The sequence below is a fragment of the Emys orbicularis genome, chromosome 7, assembly GCF_028017835.1.
Source record: "Emys orbicularis isolate rEmyOrb1 chromosome 7, rEmyOrb1.hap1, whole genome shotgun sequence".
Classification (NCBI taxonomy): domain Eukaryota; kingdom Metazoa; phylum Chordata; order Testudines; family Emydidae; genus Emys; species Emys orbicularis.
In genome coordinates this window covers 97,648,557-97,666,962 of record NC_088689.1, presented here as the reverse complement: position 1 = coordinate 97,666,962, position 18,406 = coordinate 97,648,557, and the positions used below count along the sequence as shown (strand labels likewise).

Below are 18,406 nucleotides of genomic sequence, written 5' to 3'. Positions count from 1 at the left end.
CCCAGGCATCCTGCCCCCCACCCCACCCCATCTTCTGCTGGCAACACATCCACTCACAACCCCAACCCACTCACACCAAGTCCATGTGCACACCTCTCTCAAACACAAAGGCCCCCAACATGCCTCCACTCCTCTGCTATAACTTCCTCAACCCCCAAGCTGCAGGTCCTGGGGCCTTACCCCCACCCCCCAACACCAACTGCAGGGGCAACAGTCCCTTCTCAGTCTTTATTTTGAAAAGGAGAAGGAATTGGAAAAGGCGACAGCAGATTGAGCTGTGTGGGATGTGGCACCCCTTTGTCCCCCTGAATAGCTGGAGTCTTCAGACAATTCCTGTTCCATTGATCCCAAAGCAGGATGTGGTTGCCGGCCATGACAATAGAGAGATGGTGGCCCGGAGGATGATTGAGCCAGGCTGCCCCTGCTAACCACAGCAGAGCCAATCCAACAGTGGTAGATGGAGGTGGAGGCTGGTTTTGGCCCCTGGGTGACTACCCTCTGTTGAGACCCCCTTGTCCACAGCAGAATCCACTCAGGCCCAGCTCAGCAGCACCAGGGAGTGGGGAGAGAAGGTGGGCTGGAACAGAAGTACTGAACACATCTGCATCCCCCACTTCCCACCCCCAGCCAGTTTCTCTAGCTGGGTCCCAGGGCAGAGACATGACCTTGTGGCCCTGCTGTAATTCCCCCACAAGGGGTGGGGAGACAAGAGCCCAGGAGCCTGGGAGCACTTGCAGTGAGCTGATGGGGCCTTGGGACCTGCTGAGCATGCTCAGTGCCTCACTGTGGGTGGCCCAGGGCCCTTCACTACCCCAGGGCAGCCGAAACCTGGGCCATCAAGCCCCTTGGAACCAGAAACTAAAGCTCCCAGTCCCTGAGAGAAACTGACAAGGGGGTGGAGTTTCCCCAGTGCCAGCTGCACCAGCTCCTGCCTGCAGCTCCAAGGACTGTGTGGGAGGTGCCGTGACCCCCTCACTGACCCCTGGGAGAATTTTACAGTTACTCTTAATTGATTAAAAAAAAAAAAAAAAGAGAGAGTCAAATGTCCCATCCCCCCCCACTCAAGCAGCCACTGCAGTGTCTTAGGAGTGAGGCAGGAGCTAAGTCTGGGACTGTCCTGAGATGGCAGGGGTGGCTGTGCCGTGGGAGGAGTCCAGGACTGTCCTAGGATGGGGGGCAGCGCTAGGTCTGGAAGCGCCCTGACAGCAGCCCCAGGCGGTCGATATTCTTGTGCAGCACACTGTGCAGCACGCAGAGGTACTTCCCAACGTCACAGTCACGGGAGAAGTCGCGGAAGAAGAGCCCCTTATCGGCCTGGAAGGTGAACTTCTGGGGCAGGGGGCTGTTGTCCCGCACGTAGTCCCAGACGCTCAGCAGCAGCAGATGCACCTCGAAGGGTGCCAGCTGGTGGAAGATCTCGTGCATGTTGCCAAGCACTGGCGGCAGCAGGGAGCCCTCGGCCATGCAGGCCACCAGGGCGCAGGAGGCGTGCAGGTGCCACGGTGAGCTGGTGGTGTCACCGTGACGTGAGGCCTCCCAGTGGGCCATGAGGGTGGCTAGCAGGCCACGCAACAGCACGGAGCAGTAGCACAGGGCTGGGGGGCCGGCTGCCACCAGCCGCAGCAGCTGGAAGAGCAGCGGGTTGTCACGGAAGCGCCGGCAGATCTGGATGTCGCGCTCCACCGTGCTGCGGGTGTGCTCCTCGGGCGGCCAGCCCAGCTCGCTGTTGGTGACATCGGGGCAGACGCTCTCCACCAGCACCACAGCCACTGCCTTGGCTGCCTCGGGGTTGACAGCCGCTGTGTGGGCCGGGGGTTCAGGCGCACCGTAGCGCCCGCCCCGGCAGCAGCGCAGCAGCAGGCTCAGGAAGTTCTGGACATTGTGCACAATCTCTTCAGGCTCCTGCCGCCGGGCGGGCTGGGGTGGCTTCAGCCCGCGCCCAATCACCCCGGCATGGAATACTGACCACACACTGCCAGAGAAGTTGACGGCAGTCGTGAAGCGCCGGTTGATGTCCAACAGGGAGATCCTGGTGCCTTCCAGGCTGGCATCATCCCCAGCAGGCAGCTCGGCCAGGCCTCCAAAGAGCTCAGCATTCCCTGGGTGCAGGGATCCCTCCACCAGTTGCTGCAGGATGGCCTTCATGGCAGCTGGAGAGGCCCCACTAAGACGGGAGAGCAGCCGGGTGCTGTAGCTGATGCCCGTGGGGCACTGGCGGTGCAGCACCAGGAAGAATTGGTGCACAGCTGAACGGATGATGACAAGCAAGTGAGCCGGCCGGATGGCCCGGGGCAAGGGACAGACGGAAAGCAGCAGGGAGGCAGCCTCAGCCACTTCAGGATTGCGATGCAGCAGCAGCTGCCCGAGGTCGTAGAGGTGCAGAGAGAGGACAGCCCCTAGCTGGGCGCTCATGGAGGCAGGGCCCTCCCCCTCCCACTGCACAATCAGGGCCAGGTTGTGGAACAGCTGCACCATGTGCTGCTCCGACAGCCCCCCCATGTGGATCTGGCACACGCACTTCTTGACAGTGGCTGGCAGCAGGTCGCTCATGCAGGAGCTCAGCACAGCATAGAGCTGCGTGGCCAGGCCCAGTTCCTCCTGGCTCCGGGACAGCGTCAGCAAGTAGAAGAGGGCGTCAGTGGTGCAGCTGGGGGTGCAGTAGACTGAGAGGAGCCCCAGCAGCTGATGCTGCCACAGGAAGCGCTTGCGCTCTAGCCGCAGCGTCTCCACGCACAGCTCCCGCACATGGCCCTTCAGCTCATCCAGGAAGGGCACAGCCCGGGGCGGGGCGTCCCCCAGGCTGGCCGAGCCCCGGTTGTACACCAGCTTCTGCAGGTTGAGCAGCAACAGCTGGATGATGCGGTCACAGGCCTCGCGCACGCTGTCATGGACGGCCAGCCCTGGTGTGGTGATGACCGAGGCCGGCATGGCCGTGTTGACCAGGAACTGCAGGATACGGTAGGCCCCTGCTGACGTCTGGCAGATGAGATGCACTACAATGCTCACCATGTTCTCCAAGTCCTCGCGGGGCAGTGCAGCGAAGTGCTGGTGCAGCTGGCTCAGTACGCTCGGCTTGAGAGAGTCCACCAGTTCAGAGGAGATAGTCCCCAGCAGCATGGGCGACATGACGGCCAGCTGCAGCAGGAAGGGCACTGTAGCTTTCTGCTGCTGGTCACGCATGGGGCCCAGGCTCTCGTGGAACATCCGCAGCAGCTCCTGCTTGATGCTGTCTGAGTGGCGCGAGGCCAGGTGGCCCAGGATGCCCACCACCGAGGCAATCTTGGGCACCCGCTTGTCAGCGGCAGTGGGGAAGAGCAGGTCGACAGGGGCTGCCCCGTGGACGCAGAAGTCCTTGAGGCCGCAGGAGAGGACGCGGCTGATGATGGTGTTGGGGAAAGAGGAGCCAATGTGAGCCACCACCCAGTCGAAGTGCGGAGAATGCTGCACTGAGGTGTCCAGCAGGGCATCCACACAGGCATCGGGGCAGGTGCTGATCATGGAGGACAGGCACTGGGTGTAGATGTCCATCAGCGTCCGAGTGGCCTTGCACGACATCCACAGCTGCAGCAGCTCATTGAGGCTGGAGGCGTGGGGCACACCATGCCGCCCTGCGTACTTGCTGCTCAGCTGCCCCATCAGGTCTATGGACCAGGCTGAGACCACAGGTGCCCAGGCCTTGGGGTTCATGCGGACAAACTCAGACAGCACATTCTGGATCTCTTGCACAACGTCGTCCAGGTTGGGCCCCTGAGCCCGCCTGGCACCCAGCCCTCCCTCACTGCTCTCCAGCTCCAACAGGTAGGTGCAGACATACTCATCGAAGACATTGCGCAGATGGTCCAGCACGGCGCTGCGCGCAGGTGGCAGGCTGCGCAGCAGCAGGATGGCACAGCGGGCATGTTCCTTGATGGTCAGCTTGTTACCATGCACAGGGTCCACACCGCTCAGGAAGGCTTTGATCTCCTGGGCCAGCTCCTGGGAACTGTGAACAAGAGGGGGAAGCACAGATAGCATCAGGCTGCAAGCAGGGATGTATGTTCCAACCTCCCCTGAAGCCTGGATCCCAAGTCTCCTCACCATCATCCTCATCACCAGCTCTCATGCTATCGGGGGGCGTGTGGGGGGGCTATCTAGTGGGTAGGGCACTTGACTCAGAACCAGGGCACCTGGATTCTGTTCCTGGCTACAGTGGGGATGGAAAGGGTGCCATAGGGATGAGTGAGCGTGAGGCACCGAAATATTGCAGAGATGGAGAATATATACGTATCTAGACAGCAGCCTGACATCCCAGAAGGATTCTGAGCTCTGGAGCACAAGATGCGGGACCACAAAATTCACTCCCACGTGGTTTTAGCACCTGGAGAGATGGGGGGGGGGGGTCCACTGCACTGGGGGGGGGGGAGGGGAAGAGGGAGAGCAGGCCCAAGGATTCTGGAGTGGCCGCCAGTCATTCATCCTATGAAGGGGTCGCCAGCCTGCAGTTCCCTTTCTCATGCATTAGGAAGTCTATTATAACATGGATGGTATCCTACAACGCACTGGGGCTGGGCTTTAAACCTTGCTCCCCCAACATCAAGCAGCACCTGATGACTCAGGAGAGAGCAGACCTATAAAGCTGTCATGGGGCTCCAGGACTTAGAGAAGAAGGGGATTTCAGGAAGGGACTGTGATCAGTCCCTACCTGGTAGGGAGGTACCTAGCTGGGGCAGTTGGATAGCCTGGTCAGATGGGTTGTGGGCCTACAAAACCTGGAGAAAGGGGAATTTCCTGCTTGGGAGGTCCCTGCCAAACAGCAGAGGGGTCCTGGGGACTCTGGCTGGGGATCAAATTCCCAGGGTAGAGGTGGGGATTATGGGGCTCCAGGTGAAGGGGGCAGTGGGGATTTCCTGCTGGGCAGCTGGAGGGAAAGGGTTCCTGTTCCTGGGAGGTGGGATCTGGTCAGGGAGGGGTGTGGGGAAGGAGGAAGGTTGATAGGTTCAAGACCCCAGACGAGAGTTCCCTGTGGGGGGCTTTGCCAGGGAAGGCAGGGTCCCTGTGGGAGGGGTTGTAGCTCTGGAGGTTTCCCTATGGGGCATCCCTGTTCCTGGGGTTCCCAGTGAGAGGTCCCTGCCCGGGGGGAGGGGCTGTGGGGCTCAAGGCCTCGGGGGTTCCCAGCGGAGGTCTGCTTGGGGGCTCCCGGTACCTGAGCGGCGGGTGGGCCCCGTGGGCCGGGTTCTGGGGCGGCCCTGGCGGCGCCGCCCCCGGGGGATCGCACAGCGCTGACATCCCGGGCCGGGGGGGTCCCGGTGCCAGCACTCAGGCTCGCTCCGCGCCTGCGCACTGAGGGACGGTGTCACAGCGAAACGGCCCCTCCCGCACCCGGTGCCCGATATGAAGGTTCCTGCCCCGGTACGTTGGGGAGATGATGATCAGGCCAGGGAGGGCGCAAGGTTGGTGGAAATGGGCTAGATGGGGTGTCTCACTAGAGAATGGATTTGGGAATCTGGCTGACGGGTTGGGTGCTGAGCTGAGGGCCAGGCTACGGGGAGATGCTCAGCTGGGGGGATTTGGGGGCTTGGATGGTGGGTCCTGCACTGGAGATTTGCCACCTTCTGAATTGTGGGGAGGCTGTGAGGTTGGTGGTGAGTTGAGGGTCTGGTCTGGAGAGAAAGAGAGAGAGATATCTTACCTGGGGCAGGTGGATTTGATCTGGGATGGAGACTGAGCAGAAATCTAGGCTGGGGGCATCTAAGCCTTGTTGGGTTCCCATGCGAAAAGGTTTCACTTTTGGGTGTCTTCCCCCATTCCCTAGCACAGGAGGGTTTGTTACGGTTTGTACCAAACACTAGTGCTAGGTCTGGCAGCAAGGCTAGAACTGAGGGACAGCCTGGATCCCCAAGATAGCACTACCTCCCTCCAGCCACTGCAAACCCCCAGTGCTGGGACAGCCACTGTAGGTCTCTCCCACCCCAAGTCCCCTCAGGACAGCATTGCTAAAGGACCTGCCCTCCCAATTGGGACAATAAAGCACATGCCTATCCCTAGAGCCCGGCAAATCTGCAGATATCTGCTTTAGATCCAGAGATATCTGCATCCATGGATGTGGTTGTATTGTTTGCCATCTTTGTGGATCCAAATTTTTGTATCTGCACAGGGCTCTACCTATCCCCCTGCCACCCATAGAAGCCTTGTCAGTGACTAATGAAAGCAGGAGCAGGGCTGGGGTTCTGAGCTGGCTGATGTGGCCCCTTCAGGCCAGCGTCCTGCCTCATTCATGCACCAGTAGTGATCCCCCAGTCTCTTGTCTCCAGCAGCAAGATCCCTGTTGATTTAGATAATGCATAGCATGTTGCGCCCACTGGGCAATCCTGCCTGTAGGCTTAGAGGGGAACATCTTGGCACTGCCCTGACCCAGTTTGATGCTGTTAGTGGCAATAATAATACATCTGGCCCCTCTTTACCCCAGGTGTGATATCCAGCTTCAGTCACGCACCCCTACCACCTCATACAGACTGTGCAGTCCAGCAGTAGCTGTAAGGTAGGAGCTTCCTTGACCTCTTCCCACAGTTCCTCCTGACCCCTCACCCCTTAGTGTATGCTCTGAAGGGATCCCTCTGCATCTGGGCAGCATTCCCTCCTGCCAAGGAAACCATCATGCCAGCATGAAATTCAGCATGTTCCCTGAGTCTGCTTATTGCTAACCGGGGCTGGAGAAGGTTCCCTGGGTGTTCAGCCAATAAAGGGAACAGGCTCCCTGCTGCACCTGGTCATGGCTGTACTAAGACAACTGTGAGCTTCCCTACAGACACTCGCAGCACAGTCAGCCCCTGCCCCAGAAGGAGCCCTCCCGATGCTCCACCTGAAGGGGAATGACCCACCACAACCACTGCCCTGAGACCCACCTAGCCCAGCTCAGTTCCTATCTCCTAAAGGCCAAGCAGAAGGAGACTATTCATTACCAAAAAAGCCCCTCCCACCCTTGCTTGTCCCTCTAGGGGTCAGGCCAGAGGGAGATGGTAAGCTCCAAAGATGGTTCATTTCACACACGGCCACTGTCCCCTTCCCTCCCACAAAGCCCCTTCTCGACCCTGACTTACAGCCGCCATGCTCAGCACAGACTGCTGGGATGAGGGGCGCAATGGAAGAGCCCCAAAGGCAGCAGCACAAACAAGCTGAGATACCAAGTGCCTCTGGCCCCACGGAGGGACCAGCCATGATTTTATTTCTTTCACAGGATACCATTGAGTCACACGTCAAAGCTCCAGTTCAGCCAGTCACTTCCCACATAGATGGGATTGGCATTGCTTCAGCTCTAGAAAAGCAGGTAGAGGCCAGAGACGCTGGGAGCTGACCATTCACCCAGGGTCCGGCATAGAATAGAGCCAGGAGAATGAGAACAAGATACTCTCTGCCCCAAGAATCCTGGAAAGGAAGCTGGAAAGTCACAGAGCTGCAGGCATTAACGCAGCAAGCAAGGGTGGGGCAGATTCCAAGTTTTGGAGTCGGTGGTTCAGCTGTCCAGTCCTGGCCCAGCCTCTGCTTCCTTCATCTCCACGTCTTGGGAGGCTGCAAGTTTCTTCCTCCTCCCACTGCCGGTGATTTTTTTTGTCTGGGCCAGGTTCACAGCTTCAACTTTGCCCAAGAGAAAAGGAAAATCATTTGTGCGCAGATAACAGTAGTGTAATCTCTGTCACGCCCGACCAAGATGCAGGGGGGCCCCCGTCACAGAGAAGAGATAGTTCCTGCTTCCCATTTAAATAGGGTGGGAGAAAGGAAGCATCATTATCCCCACTGGACAGACTAAGAACTGAGGCTCAAAGAGATGAAGTGACTCCTCCAAAGTCATACAGAGAATCTGTGGTGGAGGCAGGAATTTGATCCCATCCGTGGCCTAGTCCAGCATTATGGACGCTGGACTAGCCAGGAAGCCCCAGAAGGTTCTGGGGATTGTGAGTATCATGAGATTCTAGGAGCCGGAAGACCCTGAGCCCTGCCCCCTTTTCAGAGCAGAGTCCGTCCATCCCTGCTCTTAGCTTCATTGGCCCCCTTTGGGTTACTCACCCATTTCAGGACCCTGACCACACACGCCCTCCCCCAAGCCCCATGGGTCACAGCCAAGAAGGGGTTACCCTGCATGGTGGCTTTCTCCTTGGCAGCATGCCGGATCTGCTTCATCAGCTTCCTCCGCTTCTTCCCTGAGAGGGTGATGTTGGCTCGCGAGCTGGAACTGTGGGGGGAGATACACAAAGCCATATTACACCCAGAGACGGGGTAGGAGCCAGGAGAAGCAGTTGAATCAGCAGTGTCTACTACCTCCCAGCTGCAGGTGCTCACTGGAGTCCAATGGTAACAGGGAGAGCTGCATGTTAAAACCATAGACCCCACCCCCTTCCCAGAGCTGGGAACAGAACCCAAGAGCCTTGGATCCCAGGGCCCCCTGCTCTAACCACTAGACCCCACAGCCCTCCCAAAGCTGGGGATAGAGCCCAGGTGTCTGAAGAGATGGTGAGGCCTGAATGTTTCTAGGGGCCGCTGAGCTTATTCTGAGCTGGTGTCAAGTATCAGGGGGTAGCCGTGTTAGTCTGTATCTACAAAAACAACAAGGAGTCTGGTGGCACCTTAAAGACTAACAGATTTATTTGGGCATAAGCTTTCGTAGGTAAAAACCTCACTTCTTCAGATGCATAGAGTGAAAGTTACTTTAGTCTGTTAGTCTTTAAGGTGCCACCAGACTCCTTGTTGTTATTCTGAGCTGGGATAGTTAAATGCCCTTCCCTCCGTCTCAGAGCAGCATCTGGAAGGGGGACTCACACACGCTTCTTCAGGTGGTGGATGGTGATCAGTCCCTCATCCACCACAGCTCCTGTGATCTGGTGCTTCCTTCTTTTCTCTTTGCTTAAAACCCGGCGTCTTTTGAAGAGGTTTTTCTTCAGCTCCTAAGGGAGGAAAAGCACAAGGCTCTTAACTCACCACCTGGCACCAGTAGCACCTCTGGAGCAGCCATGGGGCTAGGAAACCCCAGATGGAAGGCAGGGAGGGCACAGGACACAAAGCCACAGACCCAGCAAAACAGTATAGAATCCAGATCACAATACACTTAGCAAATGACAATGCCAGAGGAGGGAGGGTCTGATGGTCCCCAGCTTGTTCGGAGCCAGAGAGAATTTGGGGGTTAGAGAGAAATAAAATCCCCCCCACCCCTGTTTTCAACCCAGGGTTGGGGGAGGCAGGGAGCAAGGGCCTGGGGCTCAGCACTGCAGAAATACCATAGATCAGAGCTACATGTGGGGAAAAAGGGTGATGGGGCTGGTGTCCCAAGGAGACAATACGTTTCAGAACTGGGGATCAGGGTGTACGATTTCCGGGGGGGGGTTGGGGGGGTTCCAAGACAAGATAATGGGAAGGGGGAACCCGCCAAAGGGGATCTGAGGAGCGACTGGACGTGACGCAAAGGGAGAGGCAGGGCTGAGTTATGGGGGCAATAGAGGGGCAATAGAGGACCCCCAGGAGATGGTTTGAGACCACGAGGGGGATCCCGTACAAGACCCATGAGGGACTGGATGTTTATGGGGACTGGGAGGGCACAGGGTGGGGTACCCTGGGGAGAGCCCCGGGGGCAGGGCTGGGGCGGCTCTCAGTCACCGTTCGGGGCCGGTTGATTTTCCCTCCTGGGGTCCCCATGCTGCACCCACGTGAGCCTGGTCTCGCAGCCCCCGACGCAAGCACTTCCAGGTTCTGGAAGGTTAAGCCACGTGATGTGGTCATCACACTTGTCTTCCGGTTCATTCCTCCCGCCTCCCCCATACACGTGTCCTACCTTCGTCCGGCCGCGCTGGGGATTTGAATTCGCAACGCGTTCTCTGATTGGGTAGAGCCGGATGCAGCTCTCTGATTGGGAGGCCGGCTGGCCAGTCACAACGAAGGTGCACTAGACCACGCCCCTGCCCCGGCACGTGGAGTCCCTCCCTGGCCTGCCTTATAAGCAGCCGGGATAAGGCTCGGCGCTCACGCGGTACATTTCTAGTGAGAATTTTTCGGCCGGTCTGGGGATCTAAGGTGAGAGCGGTGATTGGTTGGGGTCCGAACGGGGACGACCAGCGGTGGCTGGACATCGGGGAACAGCGTTCTGGGGGTCCTAGGACGGCGCCTCCTTTTCTTGGCAGGCCCGGGCGGTGCGGTGCCCGGCTCTGTAATGCTCCGGAGGCAGAGGAAGGGGATCCCATCCCCCCCGGTGTTCTGTCTTCGGTGCCAGCGGCTTCCCCATCTGCTGGTTCTATCCTCAAGCACCGGGACACGCAGCTGCGACCCCGCGGGGAGGCTGCTTGCCCGACTAGGGGGCTCTCCTGGGGGGTGGGGGTAAGGCTCCGTGGTAGGGGTCGCGGGTGGCTGGCCCTGGTGACAGATCGTGGGGAGGGGGTTTCTTACGAATCTTTTTTCTTTCTCAGGCTCCCACAAGGCCGGGAGGACTCAGCTCTACTCCTCTCGCTAGAGCGCACCGATGCTGGGGCTTGGAACCAGACACGACGTTATTGCAACCTCCTCTCCAGATCTGCTCTGATGCCTCTAGGAGACCTGTTGCCTAACGAGGGGCTGAGACTGATTCTGCGGGTGTGAATGTCTGTACTCTTCCTCCTCCTTTGCCTGGGGCTGTCCGCTCCTAGGGCAGGGACCCCTCATGCAAACAATAGCATCTAGCTTGGTTTACAACTAGCCCCATGCGGCTTGGGCTCAGACTTGAGCTCAATGGAGGGGTGGAATTAATACCCCTTTCAGGGGGCTGATAGTGGTGGGCCTAGGGGTGCTGAGCCCACATGAATTAATGGGACTGGTTCTTAAGTACCCAAATACTTTGAAAATGGGATATTAGGCTTCTGTGTCACGTAGCCCTTTTGAAAATGTGCCCCCAGTCCCTCTGTGGAAGAGCTAATGCTCCGGGTCCAAGATGACACCGATATGGGGCAGATGACTGTTCAGACTTGTCTGTTTGCACAATTTAGCAAAGAGGTCCTGGGGACTCAACTTGGATTTAACCAACTTTGTTTCTATTTGGCTTACATCTGTTGGGCAGAGTAGAGTGTTAAGTGAAGTTGCTTTTAAACAGGGGTGAGGTGTTCTAGTTTGAAGTAGTGCAAGTTTTTGCGTAGGCGGGCGGGGGGGGGGGGGGGGGCTGAGCCGGGGTTCTGCCTGGAGGGGGCAGTGCAGCCTACTGGATAGACTCCTGTAGTGGGAATCAGGTGGCCTTGGTTCTATTCTTTTCTCTGTTGCTGGGTGATCTTGGTAAGTCTCGTTCTCGCCTCCATTAACGCCTCTGTAGCATGGGGCTTGAAGAGATCCTGACCTTGGCAAAGCAGCTGCCTCTGATCAGAAGTGCTGGGGAAGAGGTCGCGTGAACGCCTTGCACTAAAACTCAATGAACATGTTCTTTGTGCTAATAAAGTTTTGAATGGCGTTCAAACCCTCTTGTTGGTTGATTCTGTTTGCGGGACGCTCATGTTAAAGCGCTGGCTGGCCTCAGCTGTTTCTGCGAGGGGACGTGGTGGAGACCAAGCTGCCTGAGCGAGGAAAATATCCCTGTGAAGCTGAACCCTCCTCTCTGGCCATGAACCAGCCACTCGCTAATGGGCGGCAGGGGCCCCCTGGGGCTCGTTAGGCTGCGCAGCTCCTAGGGCGGGTGCTGCCCAGCCACAGAGTAGAGGGGGGCCAGCAAGAGGCTAATCTCCCCCCCCCCCCCCCCGCTGCTGCTTACTGTGACCAAAGCCACGTAGCTTCATCGAGGGGGGGAGGGGAACCTGCTCTCAGGCCCGCGGGCAGGCTCGAGTTACAGCTGCGGGGGGGCGGGGGCGGGGCTCAGGGCTGGGTCCCTGAGTGGGGACTAATCTCCAGGCCCTGCCTCCCCGAGCACAGGGCCGCAGGAAGTGGGCGGGGCTGGGCAGCGAGGCCCCGCCGCACCCCAAGGAGCAGGAGTCTGGGGTTAGGCAGCCGCCGCCGCATGGCAGCGCTCATGCTCCCCCCGCGGGGCGGCCCGGCCCGGCGGACCCTGCTCCGGCCGCTCTGCTCCTGGGCAGGTGGGTGCCGGCTCCCTGGCGGGGTGGTCTAGGCAGGATGGGCTGGGGTGTGTCCGGTCCCCGCAGTGGGTGCCGCTGCCAGGGGTCTCCCACGTACCGGGGGGACGACACCGGGAAAGGCACAGGCAGGTTCAGGGGGAGTGAGGGATGGGGGTTCCCAGTCCCATTGGATTAGTTGTAAGGGCAGAAGACGGGGGTCGTAGTCCCATTGGGTTAGACCATCATACTGGGGGCAGAGGAGATGAGGTGGGCCTATGGGGTAAGGCTGGGACGTATAGGGGAGATAGGTTGGGGGGAAGATGGGAGTCCTGGCCTGACACAGTTGGGGTCCAGCCCTATGAGGTTAGCCTAGGGGTGGGGGAGATGGGGATCTCAGCCCTATGGGGGAGGGGGAGATGGGATCAGATTGGGGGACAGGGGTGGGAAGGGTCCTTGCCCTATGGGGTTATTTGGGGGAGAGGTGAGGATCCTGGTCATATGGAGTCAGGCTGGGTTATGATGGGGGAGAGGGGATCAGACTGGGGGGAGGGGTGGTCCTAGCACTATGGGGCCAGTTGGCAGGGGGATCACAGCCCCAGAAATGGAGCATTCAGTCTCACTTACCTCATCCCCAGCTCCGCAGCATATGTGGGCTCCGTGTAGGGTTGCTCCAGGATCCTTTGTCTCCGGCTGCTGGCTCCAGGGTGGGGTTGCACCATCTGCATCACCCAGCCACCCAAGGGGAGTCAGCATGGGCGGCAGGGACTCTCCCATACCCCTCCATCATAACTCCACAGGGCTGGGATCCAGCCTAGGCCTGAGGTGAGACTGGGCAATCCAGGCTCTATAGAGCTTCAGACCCCTCCCTGTGGGCCCTGCTGGGATCTTCCCCCCTCCCCCCACCGACTCCCCAGCCCATGGACTGACCCCTCTTTCCTCCCCCCAGATGGCCTGCTCCACAGCATGGCCCAACCTGGCACATGGGACCGCTTCTACACACAGCAGGACACAGCTGGCACCCCCAGCCATTTCAACTGGTTCTTCGACTACATGGCCATCTCCGGGCTCCTGCTCCCAACCCTGCGGGGGTGCGGCCCCCCTGAACCTAATCCCAGCCCCACTCGGGTGCTCGACGTGGGCTGTGGCACTTCGGATCTGGGCCTGGGGCTATACCGGGACTCCCCACACCCTGTCCACATCTCCTGTGTGGATGTGTCCCCTGTGGCCATCAGGTCTCTTCACCGCCTGCTCCAGGAGGTCCCCCCACCCCGACACCCCCTCTCCCAGCTTCACCTCCATGTGGCTGATGCCACTGACCTTGAGGGGGGTGGCTTTGGGGATAGTACTTTCCACCTGGTGCTGGACAAGGGCACATGTGATTCACTGCTGCGCTGCCCCCAGGGGCCAGGCCAAGCTGGGCGGCTGGTGGCTGAGTGCTTGAGGGTGCTGCGCCCTGGGGGCAGCTTGCTGCAGTTTTCAGACGAGGACCCAGATGCCAGGGTCCCTTTCCTGGAGCAAGCTGGGGGGCCTGGTGTGACAGTGCAGGAAGTCGGGCACATTGGTGGCATGTGCTACTATGTCTACACGCTCTGCCGGCCAGCCCTGGAGACACCAACCACTGGGGCACTGAACTAGGAGGGCACAGGAGACCCTGGGCTATGGGGCCATGGATATGGGGGTGGGGAATTGGGGACCCTGCCCAAAGGGAGTTCAGGACTCAGGGTTGGGGGCATTAGGGACTAAGGGGATGGTGCCTCCAGTTAGTGTGCCAGGGGACTTCCACAGCAGCATGTGCTCAGGGTGGGGGTGCCCAAGCCAGCTGAAGAATCATTAATAAAGGAATTAGCACCTTGCTGGAGTCTGGCTCGGTACTCTATCCCCCTACATCTAGGGGTGGTCACCCCCATAGTGGGCAACTCCTCCCTTGAACAGCAGCACCCTCCTACTGCATCAGCCGGGGGCCCCACACCCCAGATGCAGGTGCCCAGGTATTGCTGCCTCCCTCCATCCCCACAGATCAGCCACCACCTGGGGCTTGGAGAGTGTGGAGCTCGCAGCCCCCGGGAGCCCAGCCCCACTGGGACACTACACCTGTTCCCTGGGCCTCGCCAGTCACTTCACAGTGAGACACCACAGCTAGGACAGGAACCTTTTATTGCTGAGCTCAGCAGGGGAGGAGGGGGCAGCTTATACCCACCAGCACAAACCCTGCAGGCAGTTGGCCCCCCTGAGCCTTGGGTCCCCACTGTCCATACAGAGCAGGTGCCCCGTCTGGGCCCCAGCTCCTGGAGGTGGTGGGGGCAGTGCGTGTCCCATGGTGCTGCTGTCCCAGATTAAAGTCAGGCTGACTCTTGCTCACAGATGAGGGGCACTGGATCCGGCAAGGAGGGTGCCCCAGGCAGCCAGGCTGGTCTTATTCTGCCCCCTAAGGTTCTGGTGGCAGGGGGCCCATCCCCTCCTGCTGCTGTCCAGCTCCTGGGGAGGGTGTCCTGAGCTACGTCCCCCCCCCACCCCCAGGCTACAGCTGGGTTTCTAGTGGGGGTCTGGAGCCAGGTGGGGAGTGGGGTCCCCTCTGCCCCTGGCAGCCTCACAGCAGAACTTCATCCAGGGTGCTCTCCAGAGCAGGGGGCCCTGAAACAAAGCGCAGGGAGAGGCCTGAGGTCAGAGCCTGTGGGGCAGCACAGGAGGCAATGTGGGGCCCTGTTAGGATAATAGCTATTTAAATACTAAGCCCCTCCCTCTGTGCTCCCCAGGCCCCTCCCCCAAGCTGAACGCTCCTCCAACCCTCTCCCCAGGCCCCTCTCCTCCCCTCAGCCTCACCCTTACCCTCAGGAGAAGCTGCCAGCCCAAGCTCCATTAACCATCCAGCTCCATGCCAGCAGCGTTAACAGACCCCTCCCCAACGCCTCGCGGCCTGGTGGCTTTGGCTAACTCAAACTATAGGTGGGGGGCAAAGTCCAAGGGGCCAGAGCCCTGGCAGAGAACACCCTGCCAGCTGCACCCTCAGTGAGAGGGCCCCAGCTCAGACATCCCTGCTGATCACAGTCACAGCAGGATGGCCCAAGGAGAGACGCAACAGCCCCTTGGGCAGGACGGTCCCAGGACTTTATGGGTCACAGACACCCCCTTAAGCTCTGACCAGCTGGGCGCCCAGGCAGTAAGCGAGCTGTGGCATCCTGCGCCAGTCCTCGCAGAGGGCACCTTGCAATAGCCTGAAAAACGTCTGAAAGGTGCCTACCCCAAGGGAAAGGTCATACGAACACAGGAGCTACCATACGGGATCAGAGCAAAGGTCCATCTAGCCCAGTATCCCGTCTCCACCAGTGACCAGTACCAGAGCTTCAGGGCGAGTGTACAGAACAGGGCAATGCTGGAGAGATCCACCAGTGTCTGATTCTCGAGCTTCTGGCAGTCAGAGGTTCAGGGACACCCAGAGCATGGGGTTGTGTCCCTGACCATCTTGGCTAATAGCCACTGATGGACCTATCCTCCGTGCATTCATCTAATTATTTTCTGAACCCAGTTATACTTTTGGCCTTCACAACATCCCCAGGCAATGGGTTCCACAGGCGTGAACACCTCCTCTTGCTTGTTTTAAACCTACTGCCTATTCATTGCATTGTGGAAAAAGGTAAAGGGCACTGCATCAAATCTGGCAGGGCACTGCTCTAAGAAGACTGTCAAACAGCAACTCAGTCATCCAAGTTGTGGGCCCTGGGAATAAGTGGCAGAATCATTCCCCGAGGCTGAGAATGTAAGGCCAGAAGGGATCTTGAGATCACGTAGTCTGCACTCCTGTGTAGCACAGGCTGGAGAATGTCCCCCAGACACTCCTGCATTGAGCCTAATCATTCGTATTTGACTGAAGAGCCTTCCAGAGAGGAAGCCAGCCTGGACTGGAGATGGAAACTCCACCCCTGCCCTGGGGAGCTTGTTCCAATGGTCAATCGCCTGTCCTGGGACAAATTTGGGCCTTGTTTCTAACTTGAGTTACTCTGACTTCAGCTTTCAGCCACTGTTTTTGTTCTGCCTGCCTCTGCGCAGTTCGAGCCCTTCTCTACCTGCTGTTTTCTCCCCGCGAAGGCCTCAGACACCTGAGCTAAACAGGCCAAGTTATTTCAGTCTCCCACTGGCAGGTGTTTTCTCCTGCCCTCCAGATCCCCTCCAATTCTCCGATATGGCCCTCAGAGCCCCAGGATCAGGCTCACCAATACCCTGTACAGAGGAAAATCCCTCCTAGGGCTTGTCTGCTCTTGCAAATTGACTCACTAGCTATTTCGGAATAAGCCCCATGTGGACACTGGGCATGGACTGAGCTACGCAGGATCACGGCCCTTTCACTCCAGAATGTCCAAGGAGCTATTCTGGTACATTTCCAGGCACTGACAAGCCCCTCCCCGCCTTTTTGCCTCCTCTAGCAGCTTCCCTCAAGGCCCCAGCGGCCCCCAGGCCTCGGCAGCCAGCTGGATCCCCTCCACACTCCCCTCACAATTTGACCATGGCTGAGGCACTGAATGGAGATGGAGAGCAGGGCCAGCCCCACGCCCCGACCCCCCAATAGCCTCATAGATACACTGAATGGGGGAGGGGCTCCTGCAGCACCATCCCACCCCTCAGAGCTTTATGGGGCCACAGTCCCCTCCCAATGGGGCTCTCGCCATGGAGGCTGGGGAGCCCAGATCCTGAGGTGCCTCCAAAACAAAGGGTTCTGGTCTGTATCCCAGGGTCATGTTGAGGCCCCTCTCCCCCTTGCATGGCCACGCCCCCCAGACTCTCCAGGCCCCGGCCCTGGCCCCCAGACTCTCCCGGCCCCACCCCCCACTCTCCAGGCCCCAGCCCTGCCCCCCAGACTCACCGGGCCCCGGCCCTGCTGCTTGCTCCTCTTCATCTGTGAAGAGCTCGTCCTCGCCCTCCAGCAGCAGGAAGTCATCTGGGGGCCAACGCAGCTCCCCGCTCTCCACCTCTCCCATCTCTGTGGGTTCCACCACGATGGACGGCAGCCGGGCCTTCCCCTGCACTGGACTTCCAAGGGGGCCCTCGCATGGCTTCCTGGGGGGAGGATCTTTGCACATCTCCTTGCACAGCCCTTCACATGGCTCCATGGGGGGATCCCTGCACAGCTCCCAGGGAGGAATGTCCTCACACAGCTCCACGCATGCCACCTCGCAGGGCTCCCTGGGGGGATCCTCGCACATCGCCTCGCACAGCTCCTCAGGGGGACCTTTGCACAACCCCTCGCACGGCCCCGTAGGGGTGCCTTTGCCCATCTCACACGGCTCCAGGAAGAACTAGGCACAGAGGATAAGGGGGTTGGTTTGGGCGCTGGGGGAGCCTAGCTACCCAGAGACCTGGAATGGCGGGGAGGAAGGCAGGGCAGTAAGGCCCTGATATGAGAATGGGGGTCTGGATCTGATCTACAGGAGGTGGGGACAGCAGCGCAGGGGGCTCTGTCCTGAGGGCTCACCTAGCTCTCCATGGGGGCCTCATCCCAGGGGACCCAGTGGGGGGATGTCCCAGGAAGGGGGTGTCTCACCTGGTTCTGTGCGGGAGGCTCTGTCTGGATGAGGCTCCTTCCCACTTCTGATAGCCACTGCATCTCCTGGTCAGTGCTGTGGGGCCGGGCCAGGCTGTTCTGCCCTGGGGTTGCCACAGGTAGCTGGATGGGGGTGCAGGCCTCACCAGGGGTCAGCACTGCCTGGGATGGAGCACCACCACAATCCCGAGTTCCTTCAGCCATGGCGATGCTGGGGGTAGAAACTGGGAGTTGTAGTAAGAGGAGGCCCTAAGATATAAACCTTGGTATCAGAGGCCTGGTATGAGGCCTAAGGCCTGAACTAAAGTAATGGTCAAGACTTTGCTAACATAAAGCAAAGTTAAGCTGTGAGCCAGAGGCAGGCCCTGCTCACAGAAGCTGGCAAGGAAAGGGCTGATGCTACAAAAAGAGACATACCTAAAAGGTACTGGACACCAGATATCAGAACATTTGCATACTTGTACATTCCACACACAACAAGGAACAGGCTGACCCATCCCAATGACAGGGCCAAAAGGGTAAAATGATGGATAGAGTTGTTTTTATCGAACCAGTCTGTACAAGGTGTGAGGCGGCACCTTGCTACATAGAGGGGTTGCACCTCAATACGTCAGGAGTGATGTGTAACTTGTTTGTACCTGTGTATAAAAGTGTACCCCTGGGGTGGTGTCTTTGTCCGGCCGAGGGGGCAGTGGAAAGTCCCGCCACTGACTGAGCCGGGTCCATGGCCAAGAGGCACTTTCTCGTAGTATGCCCGGTAAACTAAGTAATCTACGGGGAACTGCCATTGTGTCCAAGGTCGCAATAAACCTAGTCGACGTGACTTTGTATCTTACTAGACTCTGTGGTT

General features: G+C 58.9%; 3 protein-coding genes and 1 non-coding gene across 4 annotated transcripts; 2 read left to right on the top strand and 2 right to left on the bottom strand.

The window, feature by feature from the left end:
* Positions 1-1,182: 1,182 nt before the first annotated feature.
* Positions 1,183-5,265, bottom strand: INTS5 (integrator complex subunit 5). Its single transcript, XM_065408490.1, has 2 exons — positions 5,183-5,265; positions 1,183-3,982 (listed from the first exon to the last, which is right to left on the bottom strand). The coding sequence occupies exons 1-2, from the start codon at positions 5,263-5,265 to the stop codon at positions 1,183-1,185; spliced, it is 2,883 nt and encodes a 960-aa protein (XP_065264562.1).
* A 1,899-nt stretch (positions 5,266-7,164) lies between these two features.
* Positions 7,165-9,765, bottom strand: C7H11orf98 (chromosome 7 C11orf98 homolog). The gene is made up of 4 exons (XM_065408028.1): positions 9,622-9,765; positions 8,791-8,915; positions 8,109-8,206; positions 7,165-7,611 (listed from the first exon to the last, which is right to left on the bottom strand). The coding sequence occupies exons 1-4, from the start codon at positions 9,763-9,765 to the stop codon at positions 7,490-7,492; spliced, it is 489 nt and encodes a 162-aa protein (XP_065264100.1). The 3' UTR covers positions 7,165-7,489.
* Positions 9,766-10,125: 360 nt separating this feature from the next.
* Positions 10,126-10,276, top strand: LOC135882012 (small nucleolar RNA SNORA57). Its single transcript, XR_010561570.1, has one exon. It is a non-coding gene; the product is annotated as a small nucleolar RNA SNORA57 (small nucleolar RNA).
* Positions 10,277-11,968: 1,692 nt separating this feature from the next.
* Positions 11,969-13,658, top strand: CSKMT (citrate synthase lysine methyltransferase). The gene is made up of 2 exons (XM_065407138.1): positions 11,969-12,044; positions 12,970-13,658. Exons 1-2 carry the CDS (start codon positions 11,969-11,971, stop codon positions 13,656-13,658), a joined length of 765 nt encoding a protein of 254 aa, XP_065263210.1.
* Positions 13,659-18,406: the final 4,748 nt, after the last annotated feature.